Source organism: Phascolarctos cinereus, unplaced genomic scaffold, assembly GCF_003287225.1.
Source record: "Phascolarctos cinereus isolate Bilbo 61053 unplaced genomic scaffold, phaCin_HiC Scaffold_9;HRSCAF=440, whole genome shotgun sequence".
Taxonomy (NCBI): Eukaryota; Metazoa; Chordata; class Mammalia; order Diprotodontia; family Phascolarctidae; genus Phascolarctos; species Phascolarctos cinereus.
Genome location: NW_027556402.1, coordinates 218,671,949 through 218,697,581, shown reverse-complemented (window position 1 = coordinate 218,697,581; position 25,633 = coordinate 218,671,949). Strand labels below are relative to the sequence as shown.

The following is a 25,633-nucleotide window of genomic DNA, read 5'->3' as shown; positions in this document are numbered from 1 at the left end:
ATCTAGGAGAGTCTCTTCCAGTTAAATCTATGATCCTATGAAATACGGGCCTGTAATGTTAATGTGGCCAGTGATGAGGATGTGCCTTCATAGGATAATCCTTAGAAAGAGTGTTTTTCAACTGGGCATCCACTTGGTGGGTAGTTCTTCAATAGTGCCAAGGGCTAAACAAACATTTGGTTAAAGCCCCTCTCTGGAAGCTAAGTGTTGCAGTAGATGGAGTGCCAACACAGAGACAGGAAGACCTGAGTTCAAATCAGGCCTAGGACTCTTACTAGCTGTATAACGGCAGAAAAGTCACTTAACTCTGTTTGCCTCAGTTTCTTTATCCATAAAATAAGCTGGAGAAGGAAATGGCAAATCATTGCCAAGAAAACCACAAATGGGGTCACAAAGAGTCAGACATAACCAAAAAGCAACTGGAAAGGGCCCCTTTCTAAATGTAAGCAGAAAATAATACCAACCTCATCTTATTTCAATATTCTGATCTCTGATCTCCTCAAATGTGGATACTCTCCTTTGGCATAGATTGCAGCTCATCTATAACCTCTTCCTCACTTCGGTTTCTGAACGTTTTATTCTACATCTCCACAGAACAGCTACCCAACACGTCAAAGGCTTTCCTTTTGTTCTTTTCCTATTTTTTGGACGCAAGGGCAGAACTCAAGCTGTTCACTGATATATGATCCTCACTTTTACTCCCAAACAGGTTCACCTCCTTACACAAGTCTTTGACAATGAGAGAACATACATGTCTTTGATGCTGTCTTTTTATACCACTTCTCAAGTATACCTTCTCATTATTAATATGCTGTAGCCAATTTATAACTACCATGTGTCTTTGCATTGCCCTTCGGCTATCACGTCTTATAAAACAAGAGACAGAGATGTTTAATTATTTACCCAAGGTGGGAGAGTAATTCAGTGAGGCCTAGTTATGAAACCAGGTGTCTTGACATCTACATTTGGGATCTAATGACTTCCATCAGAGCCTTAATTTTTATGATTACCTAAAGATAGTTCATATATAGGAGTCGAGTGCATGTTTGTTTATCCATATTTGGGGTCCAGAACTGTGAGTTCATCATTGTGGGGGAACTCCAAGTGTCCACTCTCCCTCCATCAATATAGATTAGCAACCCATCTGTAATTTATAGGCTTAGATCATTATCTGAGACACTTAAGAGATTAAGAGACTTGCTCATTGTCACACTATAAATGTGAGTCAGAAGTAGGACCTTTGAGGCTAACTTTCTATCCATTATGCCAGGCTGCTTGTCATGTTTATCTATATAATATGAATATAATGACCACTCAAGAAACCTCTGATCAGGCTCATAATTAACCAATATAGTAAGAAATAATATGTGAACTACAAACATTCTAACATGTTGGCAGATAACCACACTGCACATCCTCCTTAAAGGATTGAGAAACTAAAGAAAGGGAATAACACAACAGCAGAAAAATGCACTAATCAAATCCATAATCAACTTTGACGATGAAGTAAGGGTTCTAATCAAAACACAATGGCACCAAGTTGCAACAGGTTGTGTTCTTGAAGCTTTCTTCCCAATGGCCTCTTCAGTTTTATTTTAAACATCTGAAACACCCACAGAGGATTTCAATCACCTCTAATTACTTTCTTAAGAAATGAGCCTAATTTAAAAACCAGCCAGCTCCTAAAAATGGAGAATACTAAATATATCCTTTTTGCTGTTGCTTATTTCAAAAAAAAAAGGGGGGGGAGGGGTTAGCAGTTCTCCTCAAACAGCCTTTGGCGGTTTCTTATCTTGTGGTCATCTGGACAGAGGTTTCTGGGCTAATTCAGAACCTGTCTCCAAAACAATTCTTTGCACATGGTCATAATTTATGCAGTAGGTGAAGAGAGCCAATGCTCTAAATATTCATTCTTGGGGAAAGGCCCGGGTGTCACAAGAGAGCAGAAAAGGAATCCAATAGGGATCTCCCAGATCTCTCCCAGAGATCTTAGTCTATTCCACCATGGGGCTTAAAGCACATTAATAGAATTAACAGAGAGACTCAATCTTCTGTCCAGCTGTTTGGTGGTGGTTCCAGTGACTGTGAAACAAATTGAAGGCATCTGAATTTCTGATGGAAGGGTGTGTTAGAGGACCCTAATGAGAAGCTGCAGAGAAACTAGAAACTAGAGAAAGACTGTATTTAAAGTTATCTGTTAACCTTAAAGTTCATGATAGATGTCAGCTGTTGTTGCTGTTATTTATTTATTCCTTTCCTTGTATCCAGCATATTGATCTGGACTGAAAGCTCAACATGAGTCAATAGTATCCGGTGGTAGCCAAAAACCTGAATTGGGGCTGCATTGAGGCAGAACTTCTAGGACTGGGAAGTGATCGTTTCAGTGTGCTAGCCATCATCAGACATCATCTGAGGTATTGTTCTGGGCACCATAGCTTAAGAAGGGCATTAATAAGCTGGAAAACATTGGAAGTAGGTGTGACCTGTATGGCAAAGGACCTTGAATATGTAACATATGAGAAACAGTTGAAGGAACTGGGGATAATTATGCTGGAAAACAGAAGAGTCAAGGGGGAGACAAAATATTGGTCTTTAATTATGTGAAGGGCTGTCATGTGGAAGAATGATCAGATTTGTTCAGTTTGGCTTCAGGGAATAGAACCACAAGGCACAGATTGAAGTCACAAAAAGACAAGGTCGGCTTGATGTCAGGACAAGCTTACTCAAAACTAGAGTTCTCCCAAAGGGGAACGGACTTCCTTAATTGGTGATGGCTTCCCTCCCCCCTTGGAGGTCTTCAAGTAGCAACTGGATCACTACCGGTAGTAGGTTTTAGGGGGGATTCCCTTCAGTCAGACCCTGGAGCTGCTGAGGTCCTAGCCACCTCTCAAACTCTGTGATTCTGCATTCTCTGATTTGGGGAGCCCCTTCCTGCTCATCAGAGACAGAATTATGGTATATGAAAGATATGTCTAGAGCATGGAGAGCAATGAAAACTTCACCAGTCATTGAGGACATGAATATGTCATGGGGAATATACATTTCTGAGGCCGCTTTCTTTCAAATATGCCTTGACAATTGCATCAAGTATCAGTGGCTGACCTATTCATGCATTCCTACAGACACAGAGTTGAAGTGGCCAAAGTTTGTGATGGCCAGAAGATGAGGGTCCCAGTGCTATCCAGCTTGAACACTATGTGCCCAGCTCATTTTGTCCCCTGTGCCTTCCTTTCTATTTCTATAGACTGGAAAAGACAATAACCCACTTGATCGAGGTGATATTGCTCCATTCAACTTTGATCTTGCTATTACTCCTTAAGGTACACCTTCTGCCCCAGGCAAACCATTCTGTTCTCCTCCTTCTCCTTCTTTCTCCTCCTCAATTTCCTAGCTATTAAACATCAGTCCTCCTTGCCAAATAACTCCTATCCATCTTGACGTCACAATGCTTTTGGTTCCTTCTTTAATAAATTGGAGAAGAGAAAAAAATAGTGTCCCACAAACATCCCTGGCTTCCAGCTTTGCGCTTTGCCTAGTCACATCCTAGCTATCTTTCAAAGTGCAGTTTAAGCTTTACATTCTCCACTGAAGCTATCCCAGGCTACTCCCATCCTCATTAAGTTCCTCTAGCTATTCAGTTTGAATCTCGGATAAGGAGCTGCCTATGAGAAGATTCAGGATCCAGCACCTGCTCCACTGGGAATAGCTCCAAAGAAGTCCAAACTTTCACAGGAAGATGAGTAACTAGAGGACAAAAGGTGATCAGTCCTGGTATTTCCTGCTGCCACAGTGAAATGTTCTAGTAAGACTTTACCCAGGTGACTTCTACATGGACAAAATGGAAAAATCCAAAACATGAACATAAAGTCTTAGATGGGGTTGGACAAAACACATAGAAAAGAAGTGATGGTAAGTGAAGTTCAGATAAGATTGGTGGTTTTGATAATTAGGGAAACAGAGCAATGGAGTAAGAAGGGCTTAACTGTTCCAATAGCCCTAAGGAGGGCACCAACCACTCAATTTAATTAAACAGATATTTATTAAGTAACTACTAGGTGAGAGGCACTATGCTAAGTACTGGAAGAAAGGAAGGAAAGGAGGAAACAAGCATTTAATAAGAATCTACCATATTCCAGGCACTGTGCTAAGCATGTTGCAAATCTTATATCATTTGATCCTCACCACAACCCTGGCAGATAGGGGCTAGTACTCTTTTACAATTGAGGACACTCAGGCAGGCAGAGGAATTGCTGGAGTTAAAGACAAAAAATCCCCAACAATTTACCTGAAGACATCAAGGAGGTTACATAACACTTATACACATAAGTAAATTCAAGATAATGTGAAGGAGGCCAGCAACCTCTCAAGGGATGAAGGAAAATGGCACCTGAGCTGAACCTTAAGAGGAGATAGAGGTTTTAAAAGCTAGAGATGAAGAAGCAGTGTATTCTAAGCATGGGAGAGAACATGTCACAAGGTTTCCCCCCACCCCAAAATGAGCTCTATCTCATAAATTATATGTCCTTGAAGACTTCTCCCACTCTGAGGTTGCCAGTAGGCAGCAGACAAATGCAGGGAGAACAGAAACATTTGGACTGACTGACTTCAATGAGTGAATGGCTCTTAGTAAGTTCTTACCAAGTGCCAATCACAGTGCTAAGTATTTGGGACACAAAGAGATACTCCCTGCCTTCAAGGACTTTAGATTCTAAAAGGTTTCTCTCATACAGTAGAGTCAATTATGTCAGAAGGAAAGGATGCAAGCTAGATAGGTGAAGCCTCTCTGGGGTGGAGAACCCTAGCTTTGGGGACGCTATTTACCTGGGTGGCTTTTCCCATGTAGCTCTATTCCCTCATGCTGTGTATGAAAGAACTTTTTGTGCATCTCTGGGAAAATCTTGAGCCCTGGGGTATGCTGAAGGCATAAGCACAAAGTGCAAAATAAAGCTAGCAGCAATGACTTTGTGTTAGAAGGTCAGTAGTAACTAAGTCTTGGAGGACGTCATCTGAGTCCTTCCCTTTTTTCTGGGGCATACTTGGCACCTTGGCACTGAGCTGCTATAGAACCCTGATAATTGAAGGATTTTTATATATGGCCAAGCAGCACCCAACAAAGATTAGCACTTCAGATCTAATCCAGAATTCATTTTTCTCCTTAGGGTTTTTCATTCAGGAGTTTATGTACATTGATTACAGGGAAAAGAAAAAAGAAACAACTTTCCTGGTATGAATAATTTCAAACCTCATTTTTTCTAATTTCTCAATAGTCCTTGAAGACTCAATTCAAATCCTATCTTCTGCAAGAAGGCTTTCCCATTCTTCCCTGTTGCTAGAATCTCCCTCTGTAAGGAAGATTATATCTATATCTATATCTATCCTATATATCTCTAATGGTTTATACATTGTTTTTCCTATTAGAATATAAACTTCTTGAGGGCAGGGACTGTCTCTTGCCTTTCTTTGCATCCTAAATGTTTAGCACAGTGCCTGATAATTAATAAATTCTTATTGGACTCAGTGACTGAGATTCTCTTGAATACAGAAGGGCGTCATAAATCACTATTCTGACTGATCCCAATGTCTTCCCACTCATGCCACCCAATTCCCAAGGACAAATAAAGCAAAAGGCTGCAAATAAAGCAAAAAACACAAGCTCAGCCAAATCCATAAAATGAGCAAATCACTTCCCATTTCAAAGACCATGCCGACAGATCTTGTGCTTTATGATGTGAAAAGAATGTCGAGAAAGAAATCACAATTCACAACACTGGAGAAAATCATACAGTTTTCTTCCATACTATTACTTAAATTCTCAGATTCAAATAACTATTAGCATGCATGGCATACTAAGCAATATGGTACTTACCATTTTCAAGCCTAATCTGGTTACAGAACAATAATGTGCCTTCTGAAGAACATGTTTCCAATAGTCTGCTTACAAAAAGCATGTAAGGAAAGCGTGTTCACCAGAAAGGCTACAGAGGTATAGAGGTCTTTACTCTCACCCCAGAATTGTGGCATACAGTGTGATGAATTCATCTGTTGTTGCTATAGTGCTCTGAACCCCAACCTACCCTCTTTGGCTTTCCACTTCTTGGTATCTGGGACACAGATACTTTTAGCATTACAAAGCTGACATACAGGTTGTGGAGGTAGCCCAAAGCAGGTAGGGAATTGCACAGGGGATTGCCTCCAGATGCTTCCATCCATTCCAGGTTTATGGCAAGCAGTGCATGTAAGCTGATAAAGTACCAGTAACAAGGTTAGTGTAGCTCTTTAAGCTGGGTTCTATTCAGTGCCTCACAGAGGGTAATAAAAACGGTGGGAGGGGCTACTAAGAGCACAAGGGGTATATGGCCCCCAAGTTTTCTGTCCTTTAATGCTTATATACAGCAAGTCAGTGAGTCAACAAGCATTTATTAAGCACCTACTACATGCCAGGCACTGTGCTAAGCTCTGTGGATACAAAGAGAGGCAAAAAAAAAAAGAAAGAAAAAGAAAAGAAAAAAACCCCACAAACCCAGTCCTTGCTCTCAAGAATCTTACAGTCAAAAGGACAACTCTATGCAGATAAGATATAGACAGGATAAACTGGAGATAATCACCAGAAGGAAGACATTAGTATGAAGGAAGATCAAGGGAGGCTTCTTGTAGGAAGTGGGATTTTAGCTGTACTTTGAAGGAAGTCAGGAAGTCTGGGAGACAGTGATGAGGAAGAAGAGAATCCCAAGAATGGGAGAAAGCCAGTGAAGTGCCTGAAGCCAAGAGGCAGCTTGAGGAACAGCAAAGAGGCTAGTGTCACTGGATTGCAGAGTCTGAAGAGTGTAGACACAAGTCCAAGGAAAAGAAGGGTTACTAAATGAAGAGCTATATCCCAGATCCTAGGCAATGAGGTGGCATAGTGGATAGAGCACTAGACTTGGAGTCAGGAAGACCTAAGTTCAAATCTAGTCTCAAACACTTGCAAGTTTTGTGACCCTGAGTGAGTCACTTAACTACTCTGCCTCAGTTTCCTCACTTGTAAAAATTGAAGTAACAATAGTACTTACCTCACAGGGTTGTGGTGAGGATCAAATGGGCTACATAAACTGCTTTGCAAACCTTAAAGTGTTCTATAATGTTAGCTATTATTATCCTCACTCAGTGTCGAGCTGCAAATCTGGCTTCTAGATGATCTCGCTGCCCTATCCCTCTAAAGACACACTTCCCTCTACCTTCCTCCATATGCCTGCATTTAACTTAAAAAATGGTCATAGTCTTATGGAGCCTATCATTTCATGTGCTTTCAAGCAGCTGGTGCAAAGGATAGGGTAACAATTGCAGGAATTACATATGGTAACTGGAAGAAAAGTAGCCCAGCAGGAATGGCCTGTCTGTGCTCCATGGACAGCCTCCCACAGCAGTAGTTCCGCTGCTGTCTGAGTCCAGGGTTGTATCACCATCCATCTTCTATAGGCAATGTTAAAAAATGTTCTCCTTTCCTTGGGCAGTGGGAGTTGGCCTTGAAGACTCACCTCCCCACCTTTTTGACACATAAGGCATCACTGGTCATCATTAGGAAAACTGCGGTTGATGGGGCGGGGCCCTTGATGGAGGGAGGGAAACCTACCAGGATCTTAAGGCTGAGCTATTGGTAGGAGTCTTATAAGAAGCAAGATATCTCAGCATTGGTGTTAAGGTCTATGGAAGGCAGCTCACATACTTGAACGCATTTCAGTATCTGAGGGCATTTTTGCACAGGCAAGAGGGGTTGTTGACTGAAATCTTCAATGAAGGCTTAAGTGAGGAGCTTAAAAGCTGCCTGGTAGAGCCCCACTTCCAGATAACCCACTAAGGTTAATGAAACGAGGAAGGGGGAGTACAGGTGGAGGTGGAGAATAGTGTAGCAGGAGAACTCAGAGACCATTTAGCAAAGAATCAGCTGGGAGAATTCAGTATTCCCAGGGTTGCTATGCCACAGGTTCTGGGGCATAGCAGTTACATTCATCTGTTCTGCCTGACCCAAAAGGTCTCTGCTGTCAGACAGCCAAAAAGAGGAGCCTATACCCCACCCTGTCACAGCAAAAGCAAGGGAGGCGGCCAACAAAACCAACTGGCAGCCATGATTTTTTTCCTTAGGAGAGGTTGGGGGGGGGGGCTAGCCATCACAGATCTATGTAGGAGATGTGATCTCTTTCTTTCAGATCAGTTTTCCACGACCTGCCACGGAGGAGGGAGGTCCCAGACTTCAGGCATGATACCACTAAGAAAGCTACCCCATGCTATCAGTCCGTCAGTGTGAAGAGGGAGGTGCCAGCCAGCTAAGGCAGATTGTCTGATCTCCTCAGATGGTATGCCACGGACCCTCACTGCTGCCTGCCTGCATATTCCAGGCCCGGCACCACACCAACCATACAGTCAGCTCTGAACATTCTCCCTCAGAAACTGAGATCCAACAACCAGAAGGAATGCTTTTTCTATAATGCTGGCCTGAATTTCACGTCAATGACCAGAGCAATTCCATCTAGGTGCAAATAGATGTGTCTCAAACGATTCTGCAACTAGAGATTAAACCAATGGCAGAACTGACAAATAGAAACTAACCCTTGTCATCTTAGACAAACTGGTAATGTGTTATGCCAGTGGCTAGCTTAGCATTTTATCTTTATTACTCGATGATAGAAAAGCACACACATTTTTTCCTGAAAATACACATCGGTATGTCTTTCTAAGAGTCGGGAGAAAGAGATACCCTTAATATGCCCTCCACCAACATAACCACCCAATATGCCAGAGCACTTCCATCACATATCTACCTAGTAACCTACCCTCAGTCATACAAATCTCTATACCCCAAGGACTCCTCTGGCCACACCCACCACCAACCATGTCCCTCACAAATCTCCAAACCTCATGCCCCCATCATAAAGATTTCCACCCCCTCCCACATGCTACTCTGATTCCCTCTCCAATTCATTTCTGCTCCCCGATCCCTCAACATCCTCGAACCCTCCCCCCCCACCAGCCTTCTCTCTCACCTGGGTGTCAAATCCGTTTTCCACAGAGCTGCTCTTCCTCAGGGGGAGCCCATCCCCCGCAGGCTCATGGAGCCCCTGAGACTTCAGGGGTATCTGGCTCGAATAAATGGGCTTGGTCACCTCCACCTTGCTCCCAAACTTCAGGTAGCAAGGTTGGGGGCCGGCCCTGGCCACTGGCACATGGAGGATCGGTGCGGCACTGTGCACAGGTTTCGGCAGTCCCGATTTCATTTTGGAGGCGACCAGGATGGCTGGCATCTTCTTCTGCTTTCCTAACACGTTTCTGTCAGCTGCAGCAGCAGCAGTAGCAGCAGTAGCAGCAGTAGCCGGGTAAAGGGAAAGACGAGAAGGCAGAAAGGCAGCCCTTACTTCACCCACGAAGCTCCAACCAGTTTATTAAAATAATAACCGATAATAATAATGATCAGCTAGGAGCAGGCACACCTTCAGGAATCCCAGATCTCTTCTGCTAGCTTGCCAACCTTGATCTTGCTGGCCCCGGGGTGCTATGGTCTAATCTTCTCCCCTTCTTGGATGTACTGAGGATGTTTTAAGTGCTCTTCCCTTCCACTGGCTGCTTCCTATGATTTTCCTTCCTGGAAACCCAGACTTTTACTTCCATTATCTTGTCACTGCATCTCCAAAGTGAGACAGTCCTTTGGAAGAAAGATCCGAAGGAAAAGGAGGGAGGGAGAAAGGGGAGGGGGGGGAGAGAGGGAGGGAGAGAGAGAGAGAGAGAGAGAGAGAGGAGAGAGAAGAGAGAGAGAGAGAGAGAGAGAGAGAGAGATGCCAGCGAGAACTAGCAAGCAGGATTTTCAGCTTAAGATGTTTTTCTTCGGCCTTAGCCAAGAAGCAGATGTAGCGCCCAGCACACAAGTGACTGATGCCCTTGGACACGAGCCTTAGAGAAGCAAGCTTCTTAGACTCAATATCTTTGTAGCAGCCGGTGCTGATGAGGCCGGGAAGGAAATCGAGAGAAATCACAGGAGGCGGAATGGTCGGTGCATGACATGAGCTCACAAATGCCACCACTTCCCTTCCCCCTCAAAATCAAAATCCCGGGGGAAACCACCTTCCCAGCACTTCCCAGGCCTGGGCGTATAAATATGCGCTCCCTATGGAGTTAAAGGACAGAGACGAGCGCAGGAAGAGCAATCAGCAGTAATCCAGCCGGTGAGAGCGAGCGAGAGCAGCGCCCACTTGTTTTCCTGCATGGGCAGCGGAGCAGGTCTGAGGCCACAGCTGCCCGGAGCGCGCGCGGTAGCGGCGGTAGCAGCAACAGCACCAGCAGCAGCCGCAGCCGCAGCCCGAGCCTGAACCTCACAGCAGCCGCAGCAGCAGCAGCGCTACCAAAGAAGGCTGCGGAGATTAGCCAGAGCGCGAGAAGCTTGCAAACTGACAGCCTCTCGTCAGGGCCCCCGCTGATTGGTCCTCCGCGATCCAATCAGAAGCCCAAGAGCTGCCTGCAAAAGGGGCGGGGCCACAAGTCCAGAAGCAGCCAGACTTAGGGATGCGGGGGGCTCTCCAGTGCAAAGCTGGACTGGAATCACGCTGCTGCTGCAGAGCTCGCTTCCCCGCTAAGGAGTGTGAGGGGGCACTGCCCTGGAAGAACCCCGGGGCGGAGTCCCTGCAGTGCCCCTGAAACCCGGAGGAAAGTGTCCAAACGCGTCTTCAAACATGTACGCTGGCAGCTGCCGAGCGGCCAGGAGGATGTTTATTATTTCCCGCCTGCACCCCAACCCCCCTCCACTGGTCACTTTTATAGTTTGAATTTACCCGGAATAAGATCTCTGGCATTGCTCAGCTACTATCTGACTTAAGGATCTGCTCCAGTGAGCCACACTCCCCCTACATCTCCACCCCCTTCCCCACCTTTTTTTTTCTTTTTTTAAATTTAAAGAAATAACCGTTTCTTCTCTACCCATTCAGAAAGACGCTGGTGTAACTCCTTTGGAGGGAGGGTGCCTCCCTAAATCTACTCCTCCCCGGCTTTCAAAGGCTACACATTTCACTGCAACTATTTGAAGTATTTACGGGCAAATACAATACCCAGGAAAAGCAGCCGCCCTAAACTAACTCCTTCTTACAACCTACCACAGACTCTGTAATTAGAGCGGGCCAGAGAGTATTCATGACATTGGCCGGCTCCAGAGAAACAATGCTTCGTTTGACTGGGGGAACCCGTCCCTGCCCTTTGCCTCAAACGCATTGGCTGGCCCCAGGTTTTCTTGCTGCATTAATGGGAAGGGGAGGAGGTAGTGCAGTGAGGAGTTGGAAAAGATCGTAAATAGAGAGCTGGAAGGATTATAGGATACTAGACTTAAGACTGAAAGTCGATATAAAAGCCCAGTGGTCTTCAAAATTGCTGACACACCCCCAGTGTATGTGTAGTTATTTATAAATTATATACATGTAGCATGCTGGTAATGCCATACATACTCAAAAACAGACATTTAAAAAGGATGAGATAAAGATGAAAACACTGATCCCAGAGTCAACAGGGAGCTTCTGGAATTGATTGAGGAGGGATGTGACTTGGTTTTGTAGGCTGTGTGGAGGATAGATTTGTGCAGGAAGAGACTTGTGTCAGAGAAACTATTTAAGAGTCTATTTGAATAGTCCAAAACAGGTGACAAAGGTCTTGAGGTAGGGCGGTAGCTGTATGAATGAAGAGAAATATGAGAGATATTGTGGAGGTAGAAATGGTAATTTGGCAATGAATTGATTATGTGGGGATGAGGAAAACTGAGGAGTCCAGGATAAGGCCAAGTTTGAGAAACTGAGGGATAGTAAGAAGGGTGTTGTCCTCAATAGAAGTAGATATGTTTAGAAGAGGGATTGGTTTGAGAGGAAGATAATGAGTACTGTTTTAGACTTGTTGAATTTAAAATGTCTATGGGACATAAAGTTCAAAATGTCCAATAGGAAAGTTTATAATGTGGGATTGGAACTCAAGAGAGAGACTGGGGCTGGATTTGGGAAGTTGTCTGCATAGAGATGATAATTAAAGTCACAGGAGCTGATGAAGTCACCATGTAAAGAGGGTGTGCAGAGAGAAGAGAAAAGGGTCCAGGACAGAACCTTGGAACAAGCTCACATTTAGGGAACATATGAATGATGATCCACCCGCAGAGAGTGAGAAGGAGTTGGTCAGACAGGTAACAGGAGAACCTAGAGAGCAATATCAGAACAACATAGAGAGGGAAAAGTATCCAGGAAGAGATAGTGCCAAATGCTTCAGAAGAAGGGTGAAACAGGAAGACTTAAAAAAGACTGTCAGATTGGATAATTAAGAAATTATTGGTAACTTTGAAAAGAGTTTCAATTGAGTGAGGGAAAGGGAAAGGAATAAGTATTTATATGCACCTACTATATACCAGGCATTGGGCTAAGTACTTCACAAACATTATGTCATTTTTTTTCCCTCTCGACATCCTGTGAGGTAGGTGCTATTATTCCCATTTTACAGCTGAGGAAACTGAGGCAAAAAGAGATGACATGTCTAGCTGAGGGTCACACAGCTAGTAAGTGTCCAAGGCCAGATTTTAACTCAGGACAAGGATAAAGAAATTAGGAATATGGGAGACTGGAAAGATGGTGGTACCCTCCATAGAAATGAAATAGGGAAATTTAGAAGAAGCCTTTGACGGGAAAGATAATGTTATTGCAAGTAACTGTGCTGCTCATCCCATGCCTCTGATTCCCACACACACACACAAAAAGAAAAATGGGGAGGGAGTGAGAAGGGGGTGCTTTATTCTCTATGGGGTGATCTCCGTAGAGGTTAAGTGACTTATCTAAGCTGGCACAGGTGGTAAAAAGAAAGGCTGGGATTTAAATCCTGGTCTTCTTCTCTTTCCTCTAAACCACACTATTCATAGCAGTGTGGCTTAGAGAGCAGTCAAGTCCTGACTCTGACATATGCTGGTTGGGTGATGGCGGGCAAGGCTCTTAACCTTCCAGACCTCCTAGCCACTCTCTCAGACTACAAATTGTAGAGCAGGTGCAGATGTGCATTGATGGAGGATTTTTTCCACTGGGAGTTCCTTCTATCAGTTAAATCGCAGGCCTAAACCAATTGTTTATTACTGTTTTCACAAGTGTTAAAGCAACTCTTGTAGTGATAAAGGAAGTCCCCATCAGCTGCTTCATTCTCTCCAATCCTCAACACAAACTTTTAGTGGTCCCATGAATATAAACTGAACTTCAAAACTGATCTGCAAGTGACCAAGCTTACCAATTCATCACTCATTCTGCCTGACAATACTTTGTGCTAGGCCTCAGCAGACAGTGATGTAAAGAAGTTGTAAAAGTCTAAATTCACTTTTGTGGATCACAGAATTATAGAAATTGGGAATCCCTTTGCTAGTATTAAGAATATTAGTCAAGCTATGTTATTAAATATGCCTGATAAAAATCAGTACCTCTAAAGAACTGATAGATAGCTATAAGACACACAAGGGACAATGGTCAAAGGGTGTGAATATTCTATTTAAAAAGGGGGAAAATATCAACTCTTAACAGCCATATGAAAAGATGCTCAAATACCCTAACAATTAGAGAACAAATAATTAGAGAGCAAATCAAGACAACTTGGAGAAAATGCTAAATGCCCTCCTGGAATTTTTTTTAATTGGGAAAATCACAAATGAAACAACTCTAGGTCTCGGTTTCTTTCCTCTTCTGAAATGAGGGGGTTAGACAAGATAATAAGATACCTGACCAAGATTCAAGACCAAGAATCTGTAAGATGCCTTATGGTTCTAAATCTATAGTCTGATAATAGAATTCAGTGCTAGCAAGCTGCTAGAAGGCACTGATGACATTCTGGGCTTGGATTTGGCCTTGGGATCAAATCCCACTTGTGCCTTTCACTATCTGTGTGACCTTGGGAAGGTCACCTGATCTGTTTGAGCTGTAGTGCTCAAAGATTGGAGGAGGTGGTGTCTAAGGTGTCTTCCAGCTCTCAATCTTGACTATAGATGGGTCCAAACATTCTGAAGAACAACCTAGTGACAGGCAGTAAGAATCACAAAACCGATTGGAGTTTTATGTTAGATCTAGTGATTCTTTTACCGAGGCCTTACTCTTAACATATCAGAAAAAACAACAACAACAACAACAAATTGGCTCATTCACAAATTACCATATACTCATATAGAATACGAAAAATGGCAAAAAGGATCAATATAAACTCTATGGGCCTCAGTTTCCTCATCTGTAAAATGAGGCAATTAGATTCAATGACCTCTGAGGTCCCTTTCAGGTGCAATTATTCTCAGTTTACAGACGAAGATGTTGAGACTCAGAGAGCTTTAGTGACTTACCCAGAGTCATAGAGCTAGTAAGTATCTGTTTTAGGATTCAAAGACAGACATTTTCAGAAGATATTAACGAAGAGAGGAAAAAGTATAACTTAGTGCAGTGGTTCCTAATGCTTTTTTTGTTCCTCAAACCCCTTACAACAACAATAGCAACAGTAACAGGAACAACAACCAAATACATTGTGAATTCCCAGGGTAATTTAATATGCTACTCATAACATTCTATTCGATTTGTTAAGTGCTTACAATACATACAAGATAACTTTCACCCCAAAACATTTTTAATCACTGCAGAAAAAAACAACAACACACAACTTAAAATACTTCAGACATGCACATGGTTGTTGTCACAGAGGAAGAATATATTTGTAACCTAATTGGGCATTTATTTACTGGTTAAGACTCCATGAAAGATTTAATGTGAACCCCTTGAACCGTCATCCTTCCATTAAATGGGAACTACACGCTTCATGGACAGAGAGCTGGCCCTGAAGCCAGAAAGAGCTGGGATCAAGAGCCATCTCTTATTTAAACTCAAAGTGCTTAGGGACAATGAAGTCAAACTCAGATAGAGAAGGGGGCCACTATGCCATACATGACAATCTCTGTGGGCCATACATCAGCTTAGAAAACCACATATTAATAATACATTTGTTTTATATATTTTTATTTATTTTGTTAAATATTTCCCAATTCCATTTTAATCTGGTTCTGGAATATTCAGGCGTATGATGGGTTGTGTGTTTGACACCTCTGCTCTAAGGAATTCTCTGAGACTATAAATTGCAGAAGAAGGTTCCAACCTGCATTGGTAGAGGGAATTTCCCTACCAGGGAATTCCCTATATCCATGAAATCACAGGTCCAGGCTCTATACCTGATTTGTTGTGGTTTTATTTATGTTATATTACATTATATATTATACATTTATGTAATATAAATATATATTCATTTACATTATATTTATGTAGTAGAAATATATTATTAATCTATATTATATATTTATGTAATATATTCATTTGTATTATATATTTATGTAATATAAATATATATTTATGTCATACATTTATATTTATGTAATATAAATATATATTTATATTATATATAATATGTGAATATATTTTAGAAATAATTTTTTGTTTTGTTATGAGACCCACTGAGCTCAAGTGCTATGTGATGTCTCGAGGCCCCCAAGTACAACATATCTCTCTCTGCAAAGCTTTGCTCTTGAATCTTATAAAATTATAGTGGCATGAATGAAAGAGCAAGGAATAAAGTTTCAACAATGTGGACCTATGGGCACATACTGAATGCTTCCCCACTGGAGATATTCTTTTCAGCAAAGACTTTTAGAGTTTGTGTCCACAACCCCAAGGATGGGGGAGACTTAGCAATTATCTGGTTAACTTAATCAGTGTAGACCCTAATTAATATGAGAAATCAAGGCCCTGAGATGAACCCTCCCTCCCCCTATTCCCCTTCTGCTGAATTATAGGTTTGGCTACTTATGCAGCCCAAATTAACCAGTTATTTGTCCAAATCCCTCCTGCTTTTTGGCTGTGTAGATAGAACTCCAACTAAGCAGTCCTGACCGTCGGCTGTTAGAGTGTGGCCCAAATTAGGCCTCAAAGCTTTTGAGTAATAAAGTTGTCTCTGCGACTTCAATGTCACATTTCCTCTTGTGGTGTTCTCATTTTATAGCATGAAGCTTTGTTTGGGGATAATACTGAAAGCAATGGAAACATTTATTTCGTCATAAGTGTTTGTGCTCACCCATGATTTTTCCTAAAATCATCCTAAAAACATCCCATGGAGAAATGCATGCTTGATCAATATCTGGTATATATGATCAGGAGAGGCAGTCTTCTGTGCTAGGTACATCAAGAGCTAATTTTCAGGATGGCATTAACTCCGTTATGTCAACTATAATGGAAAGAGCCCTTGGATTTGAGTACTGACGACACTAGCTAGCTGTGTGACCATGGACAATGTTTGAACTCTCTGATTTTCAGTTTCCACTTCCGTAAAAAGAGATAATAATACTTGAAACTTCACAGGCTTGTGGGAAACACTTTTGTACACCTTACAATATTACATGAATGTGAATTAATATTACCAAAATGATTTGTGTTGGGCTTTAGTGTGCATTATAAGATTCTGTAACAGGAAATATTTACATAATCTTTAATGTTTACATATATTATTTCATTGAATTCTACTACTATAGGTATTGTTATGCCCATTTTACAGATTGGGAAATTTTTACAGGTGAGGCTCACAGAGGTTAGATGACTTGCCCAAGGTCATTAGCTAGTGTAAGCAGAGAGGTAAGATTCAAACTCAGGTCTCTCTTGACTCCAAGTATAATGAACTTTCCACTACAGTATTCTCTTTAAAATTAATCTATATAGAAATGATCAAGAAGTGACTTTAATGGAATCAGAAGGACAATGAACAAGGACAGAATAGCCTGGTCTGAGTGTCGGCTGTGCCACTTATGAGGTGTGCAAGAAGACCAGGCTATATTTGAGTATCTATAAATTTGGAAGAACTAGTCATGGTGGTACAAGTGTAGGAAGGAGCACTGAGCTGAGTCTAGAGACCAGAGTCCTTTCAAAAATTAGCCCTTTGGCCTTGACCGTGAGTGACTTCTCTGTGGATATCAGTTTCTTCTTTATAAAGTGAGGGTGCTGGACTAAAGAAATTCTCTACAATCCCTTCGATCTCATGGCACTTAGCACAGTGCCTGGCACATACGTACTTAGTAAACGCTGTTGTAGCAGCTAGGTGGCGAAGTGATAGAGCACTGGGCCTGAGTTCAAATCCAGCCTCAGACACTTAGTAGCTATGTGACCCTGGGCAAGTCACTTTACCCCGTTCACCTTAGTTCCTCATCTGTAAAATGAGCTGGAGAAGGAAATGGCAAATCACTCTATATCTGCCAAGAAAACCCTGAATGCGGTCATGGAGAGTCAGACATGACTGAACAACAAAAAATGCTTGTTGACTTGGCTCATTGATCTTTTATAGTCCATGCTGGCAAATGCTATGTATTAATTCTGTTCTGAGAAGAGCTTATACATGGTGGTGCTGTGGGCAGAGGGCTAGATTTGAAACCAGAGAACTTGGGCTTCAATCTTGGCTCTGCTACTAGCTACCTGTGTGAAAAGGATAAGCCTCTTCAACTCTCTGGGTCTCATACAGAAAAGGATAAGGTTAGACTAGATGGATCCATCCTGGCTTTATATTTATGATCCTATGATCTGCTGGAGTAAGAAGACCATGGTTATCATGTAAGAGTCCTCAAACAGTGGCTCCAATACTACACTAGAGCAGTAAAAAAAAATAATAATAATAAAGAGAGAGAGGGAGGAGGGAGGAAGGAGGAGGGAAGAGGGGAAAGGGAAAGGGAGAAGGAAGGGGAAGGGGCAGAGAAGAGGGAGAAATCAGTTCTTCAGGTAGTGGCCTACCAAGCTTTTCCTAAGCAAGCACTGATGGATGGCCAGAAGACTTGGAAATTCTTCCCACAAGGGAGAGAGGAGTAGGAGAAAAGTTGCAGAGATCCACCAGAGATAAACCACTCAAAGCGTGTATGTAACAAGGGAACCTTAAAACCTCTGCCCACCAAAAAGACAGCTCAAGTCAGCGTTGGACTGATACCAATTGATAAAGCAGACTCACTTGCAAGGTTCTTCTGGGCACAAAAAGGCACTACATCATTTGAAGTTACTAAACTTAAACAGCTGTGTTGATTTCCGCTCTATCCAAAACATAGGCTGAAGAACAAAATATGTAGGGATTTTATTTTGTTTTCTGGATTCGAATGGGATTTTGTTTTGCATTGTTTTGCAAACAATGGAGAAAAGAACTATTAAACATTAAAAAAAAAAACCAACCCAAAACAAAACCTGCCTATCGGTGTCCCTGACACTCAATGTTATGGAAGGAATTTTGATCATTTGCTCTCCTAAGAATAAAATCATTTGGATTTTGTTCCAGAAGACATTCTGGAAAAGCCTCAAATTGGGGCCTAATGAAGTTAGTTTGTTTATCGCTTTACAAAACATTGCCAAATATAATAATATTGGCTCAGTTATTTCTACAAACACTATCTTTTAAAACTTTAAGCCTTCAAGGGAACTAACATTTTGAATCATTTACATAGTGAAGTTTAATTTGACCGGGAAAATGAAAGTTTGTGTTTAGGGTTGGACACCATTAGAATACTTTCTGTTATCTTAGTATCAGAGGGATCTCCAAAAGAATGGGACTTCAAGTCAGGAGGACCTCCTTTCAAATCCCATTTTGGACACTAACTTTAACTAATCTGTTGATATATTTGTGTTTAATTATCCTCATTTGCAAAATGAGAATAATTATAATTGCAATACCTACTCCAAAGAAGGTATACTGAGGTTCAAATGATAGCACATGCATACTTTGTGAAACTGACAAGTAGGTGACATGGCGTAGAGTTAGGAAGACTTGAGTTCAGAACTGGCTTACTAGCTGTGTGAACCTGGGAAAGTCACCTAACCTCTCTGCCTCAGTTTCCTCACCTCTAAAGTTGGGATAATGACAACACTTACCTTACAGGGTAGGTTTTTAAGGAACAAATGAGCTAATATGTTTGAAGTGCACACAGCAGTGTCTGGTATATAGTAGGCACTATGTAAATGTGTACGCTCCATTGATCTACACTTATTATGATCACAGTGTTATAGCTGTTGGGACCTTAGGGATCATTTGGTCCAACCCATTCATTTTACAGACAATGAGAGTGAGGCCAAGGGAAGTGAAGAGACTTGTCAAAAGTCATAAATCAAGTGTTCATGAGGCAGTGTGATAGAGCGATGGTCCTGGAATCAGGAAGGTCTGGGTTCAAATCCTGTCTCACACATTTAGTAGCTATGTGACTATGGGTGTCACAGCCTCTCTGTGAGTCAGTTTCCTTTCCCGTAAAATAAGGGGGTTGGACTTGATGACCTTCCAGCTCTAAATCTATGATCCTATAGGTAGAATCTGGGTCTTCAGACACCATATCCAAGGCTTTTTGTCTTCCTTTGTGCCACTAGCAGTCAGTAGAGTGCCTCACTCAGAGTAGGGGCTTAATAAATGTTTGCTGAAAACTGGGAGAGCAAGGAATAGTTTACCTGTCAGATTTATGGAGAACAGAAGAATTTATGACCAAACAAGAGATTCTGAACATTATGAAATGCAAAATAGATAATTTTTATTACATTAAATTGAAAAGTTTTTACACAAACAAAGCCAATGCAACCAAGATTAGAAGGGAAGCAAAAAGCTGGGAAAGGATTTTTACAACCAGTGGCTCTGATAAAGGCCTCATTTCTAAAATATATCAAGAACTAAGTCAAACTTATAAGAATACAAGTCATTCTCCAATTGATACGTGGTCAAAGAATATGAACAGGTAATTTTCAGATGAAGAAATTAAAGCTATCTATAGTCATATGAAAAATGCTCTAAATCACTATTGATTAAAGAAATGTAAATAAAACAAGTCTGAGGTACCACCTCACACCTATCAGATTGGCCAAGATGGCAAAACAGGAAAATGATAAATGTTGGAGAAGATGTGGGAAAATAGGAACACTAATGCATTGTTGGTGGAGTTGTGAAATGATCCAACCATTTTGGAGAACAATTTGGAAACTAAGCCCAAAGGGCTATAAAAATGTGCATACCCTTTGATCCAGCAATAGCATTTCTAGGGCTATATCCCAAAGAGATCAAACAAATGGGAAGAGAACCCACATGCACAAAAATATTCATAGCAGCTCTTTTTCTGGTGGCAAAGAATTGGAAATTGAGAGTATGCCCATCAATTGGGGAATGGCTGAACAATTTGTGGTATATGAATGTAATGGACTGCTATTGTGCTATAAGAAATGATGAGCAAGCAGATTTCAGAAAAACCTGGAAAGACTTATATGGACTGATGCTGAGCGAAATGAGCAGAACCAGGAGAACATTGTACACAGTAACAGCCACGTTGTGCAATGACTAACTTTGATAGACTTAGCTCTTCTTAGCAATGTAAGGATCTAAGACATCTCCAAACATCTCATGATGGAAAATGCTATCCACATCCAGAGAAAGAACTATGGAGTCTGAATGCAGGTTGAAGCATACCATTTGCTCTTTTTTTCTTCTGTTTTGTTTTGTTTCTTTTTTCTTGTGGTTCCTCCCATTGGTTTGAATTCTTCTTTACAATATGATTAATATGAAAATATGTTTAATAGGAATGTATATGTAGAGCCTATATCAGATTGCATGCTGTCTTGGAGGGGGGAAGAAAGGGAGGGAGAGAAAATTTAAAACTAAAAAGCTTATGGAAATGAATGTTGAAAACTAAAAATAAATAAATTAATTTAAAAAACCCAATAAAACAATGGGTGCAGAAATTTGTATTGACTGAATATTTTTAGGAAGGTCTTGTTTTTGTTTTTAATGGTGGGATGGGAAAGAAAAAATGATTTTTGTTAATTAAAAGTAATTTTAATTTAAAAAATAAATGTTTGCTGAATTGTCTCAACTTTCCACAATCCCACAGTATAACTTTGGTTCTGACTTACCAAGATGCTACCAGATACACATTTCTAGAATCTTTCCCAGATCACCTGTATTCTTGACCCTGGTATGTGAGTTTCCATCCATAATGATTTCTCCTTCTATCATAGGAACATCTTTGACAGTGCCCCACCATCACCTGTGTTTTCTCAGGATCCACCCTGAGCTTAGCTTTTCTTATCACCTAACTCCACCCGGATTATTTTCAGGTGTGTGCCATTAAATCTACTTCCTTTGCTCTTGAGCATCCCACAGATATATTTTCTGATAAAACACACTGATGACTAGATACTTGATCTCTGCCCAAGCCCTTTTCTTTTTTTCTAACATATTTTTATTTTGTTAAATATTTTCAAATTACATGTAAAATTTTATCATTCATTTTTAAAGATTTTGAATTCCAAATTCTCTCCCTTTCTCCCCTCACCCTTCTTTGAGAAGGCAAGCAATATGATATTGATTATACATGTGAAGTCATGCAAAACATTTCCATATTACCCATGCTGCAAAAGAAAACACAGACAAAAATCCCCGAGAAAAATAAAGGAAAAAAGAGTATACTTCAATCTGCATTCAGAGTTCATACATTTTCTCTCTGGAGGTGGATGGCATTTTTCATCATGGGTCCTTTGGAATTATCTTGGGTCATTGTTTTGATCAGAGTAGCTAAGTCTTCCACAGTTGATCATTCTTACAATATTGCTGTAAATGTGTACAATAGTCTCCTGATTCTCTAGATCTTTTCTGTAGCATTCATATCTGTATCATTGTTTGAGCCTTGGGCATGACTTGGTCATCTGCAGTTCTGGCAATCTGCATACATTCCTAGGTCACCAAAGCCTCCTCCTTTCTGGTGAGTTCAGAATATGGCCACTAAAATATTGTCTCTAGTCCATTACCAAGATCAAGCAATTCAAAACAACTCCAATATGTCCAGGCCATTTTTTAGCCTTTTCTCTTAGGTCAAATTGTAGCTTACTGAAGGCTCTCCTTTCTTGTTTCCTCCTTTATTTAGCCCTAGTTCTCACTCCAGTTTATTTTCTCTGATCTAACACATCACTTTATCAACTTTTTTTTTAATTTCTTATTTTTTCTATTCTTTATATTTGAAAGGTCCTTCTGACCTTCTAAATGAAGGTTTCTATGAGAGAGAGACAGAGACATAGACACAGAGAGAGAGTGAATGAGTGTGTGTGTGTGTGTGTGTGTGTGTGTGTGTGTGTGTGTGTTACAGACTCCTGTGGCAGCCTGGTGAAGCCCATGGACCACTTCTCAGACTAGCATTTATAAATACACAAAATAAAATAGAAAGGAAAATAAATGTTAGTAAAAATAAAAGCTCATAGGTCCCCTGAAATTTGTCCACTGACCTCTCACCCTCAACCTTGGCTGTCCATGGACACCAGATACAGAAATCCTGTTCAAATACCTATTATTTTTACACACACACACACACACACACACACACACACACACACACACAGAGGCACGTGTGCACATATATTCCTTCCTTTGCAATCAGCAAGCCTACCTCAATGAAATAGAAACTCTTAACTTTGACATTTCTGTTCCTGTATATCTCTCCAGGACTTATGCATATGTCTTGTTCCACTTTACGTACCAGCTAAGTACAGTGGAAAAGGTATTAGATTTGGAGTAAGAGAATCTGGGTTCTAATCTCAGCTATGACACTTGCTGCTAAGCTGAGCACAAGTGCATTACTGAACCTCTCTGGACCACAGCTTCTTCAACGAGAGCAGAGGGCTACAGATGACCATTGAGGTCTCTCTCACCCCTAAATCTAACACATACTTGGAAAATAACATAATGTACAATGCTTTCCTATAAATTAAATCCAAAATAAAGACTTAGTTCTTTTTCTTGCATTCTTATTAGGTTTAGTTCAGATCTTCCTATTTCACTCTACTTTTGAATTCACAGTAATTCCTAAATACCAAAGACACCTCCAAAGACTAATTCAGAAGTCACAGTCTGAGGACTACCATGTGAATCCCCCACCTCCTCCCAAACCACGTTAGGTCAACAAAGTATATTTAAAGCAGCTCCAGTATTATTAGCATGCCATACTCACTTCAACTAAGCCCTTTAAACTGGCAGGAGGTGACAACTTGTTGAGCAATTTAGCTTGTTAATGACTAATTCCTCATTGTATTTTATTCTGCATAGCTCAAAAAATAAAGCAGAAGAAAACAAGCTAGCCATGGTAATCTAAGTCTTTTCCAACTGTTTCCTCTTGCTTGTTCATGTATAAACACCATCCAAAAAGCCCTTGAAATTGAGTAGAGAACTGTTTGTTTTGCCATTAAGGGTGAGGGGTCCTTACTAAATTTTGTCTTAGGCACCCAAATTTTTGGCTTCATGACTCTGAGGTCCTTTTTTTTGTTGAGGTAATTGGGATTAAGATACTTGCATAGGGTCACACAGGTAGTAAGTGTTTGAGGCTGGATTTGAACTCAGGTCCTCTTGATTCCAGGGCTGGTGCTCCATCCACTGCACCCTAAGGTCCTTCAATCTCAACCCAAGTTCTGTTCTAGGTTTTACTGAAAAAAAAATTATGTAGATGTGCCTGTGTCCATTCATACAAGCAGAAACTTCACTGGCTCATTTCATCAAATCCCTGTGGGCTAAGGTTTGGTCAGTGGCTTTCCTCACTTGGCAAAGCTAATGATCTATTCCATCAATCTGTTTGGTATTCACACCCACACCATGATTTAGTTGAAAGAGCAGTCAGTGGGAGTCAGGAAATCTAGATTTTAGTGCCAGCGCTGCCACTTTCTATGTGACCTTGGTGAAATCTCATCCTCTTCCAGGGCATCAGTTTCTTTACAAAATGGGAGGGCTGACGTTAATGATCACTAAGGCCAATTTTTTAAAAGTCTACAATTTTATTGCAGGGTCAAACCTTCACCTGCACTCACAGTCACTGGGTTCTCTATCAAATACCTGTTGTTTCTTTCCTTCCTACCTGCTCAAGAGCCTCAGTCCAATCATGCCTATTTCTGTATTTCTTGGGCATCAACTGTAACTACCCAGAATCCTGGGAGAAGAGGCTTGCTCTTGAGAGCACGTCGACAGCTCAGAACCTTCCAGGTAGTTAAGAGTAATGGTGCTATGGATAAAGGATCTCCTAGGTTTTTCTTTAGTTGTTTCAATTCCCCTCCCCTACTTCTGGGTTCCCTTTTTATCTTTACCTTACTCCATCTCTTCCCAGAACAGTAAGGTTGTGGTTATGGGCACTGGGTGGACTCATGATCAGGCTACTGGTAGACATTTTTCTGACTAACTTCATTCCATGAGTGCCCTCCCATGACCACAGTGAAGAGGTTTGGGGTCAGAGACAGTGACCCCTTAAGAATCCTCTCTCAGACAGGTGGTTTCTTGTGATTCATATCATTCATAACAGAGTATGAAGTTTACCTATTCTGGACTAAGGACTTCCTGAATAGGCGAGGCAGGGAAAAGATGGAGAGAATGTTGAACTGAGACTTTTTCTTTTCTTTCTTTCTTTTTTTTTTTTGCAAAGAAATCATTTGGGAATCGGAAAATCTGGAAGAAAAACCTCAAAATAGCTGTGCTTGCTCAGTGGGCTTCTGGCCAGCTGTCTGAATTACTCCACAGTTGGCCTGAATTCAGCAGAGGCTCCTTCAATTCCTCATACTAGGTCTGTCTCACAGACAGGTGCACAATCTTGCTGGGAAATTGTCTAATTTTCCCCAGAAGAGACATACATGTAGTGTGCTGTGGCTACATATTTTTGCCAAGTAGATTAATATATGGATTTTTTCTATCATCATATCAGCGGCTTTTATGCCAAACTGTTGATGTGAATAAAACCCCACCTCTCCCCTCCCACATTCTGAATTCCAGACAAACTGGACAATTTACTGTATTGGATGTTCCAGTTTGCACCTTTGCACAGATTGTCTCCTGGACCTGGAATGTTTTTTCTTTCCCTCTGCCTCTTCTTATCCCCAGGACCATTCAAGGCTCAGCTACAGGGCTACCTCCTACAGACAGCCTTTCCTGACTCCCCACTCCAGTCTTTTACTTTAAAATTACTTTGTATTGACTTGGGTATAGTATGCTGTCTGGGCTCATTCTCCCAACCTTCCCCCCTTTCCTGATTTCACTGGTAGGCTGGGTTCCAGAGTGTGGCTAACTACTAATTACTCCTATCCTCAGGATTCTGAAGGTAACCCTGAGGGGTTCTGGCTCCTCATATTATCATTTACAAAGAATAATAATAATAGTAATAATAATAACATTCATGTAGTACTTACCATGTGCCGGGAACTATGCTAAGTGCTTTACATTTATAATTACCTCATTTGATCTTCACAAGAACCCTGTGAGTTAGATGTTATAATTATCCTTAGTTTACAGATGAGGAAAATGAGGCAATGGAGGTTAAGTGATTTGCTCAGGGTCACACAGCTAGTAAGTGTTTGAGGCCAGATTTAAACTCAGTCTTCCTCATCCCAGGACCAGTGCTCTATCTACCATGCTACCTCACTTCCCCAATCTCCATCTAGTAATACACCTTCAATACTGATTAACTAACTAATATCTACCCAATATTGGTTAACCAGGTGATCTCTCTCTATCATGTGGAATCAGCTTCCACTCACCATGAGTGATTGAGGGTCCAGTGCTATGTGATCTATATGAAAATGAAAAG

At 41.3% G+C, this 25,633-nt stretch overlaps 1 protein-coding gene across 1 annotated transcript in view; it reads right to left on the bottom strand.

The window, feature by feature from the left end:
• The window catches only part of NAV2 (neuron navigator 2), a 453,334-nt gene extending 443,582 nt beyond the window's left edge, over window positions 1–9,752 (bottom strand). The window contains 1 exon segment of the mRNA XM_078148755.1: window positions 9,018–9,752. Coding sequence (XP_078004881.1) covers window positions 9,018–9,275 — 258 coding nt within the window. The 5' untranslated portion in view covers window positions 9,276–9,752.
• Window positions 9,753–25,633: the final 15,881 nt, after the last annotated feature.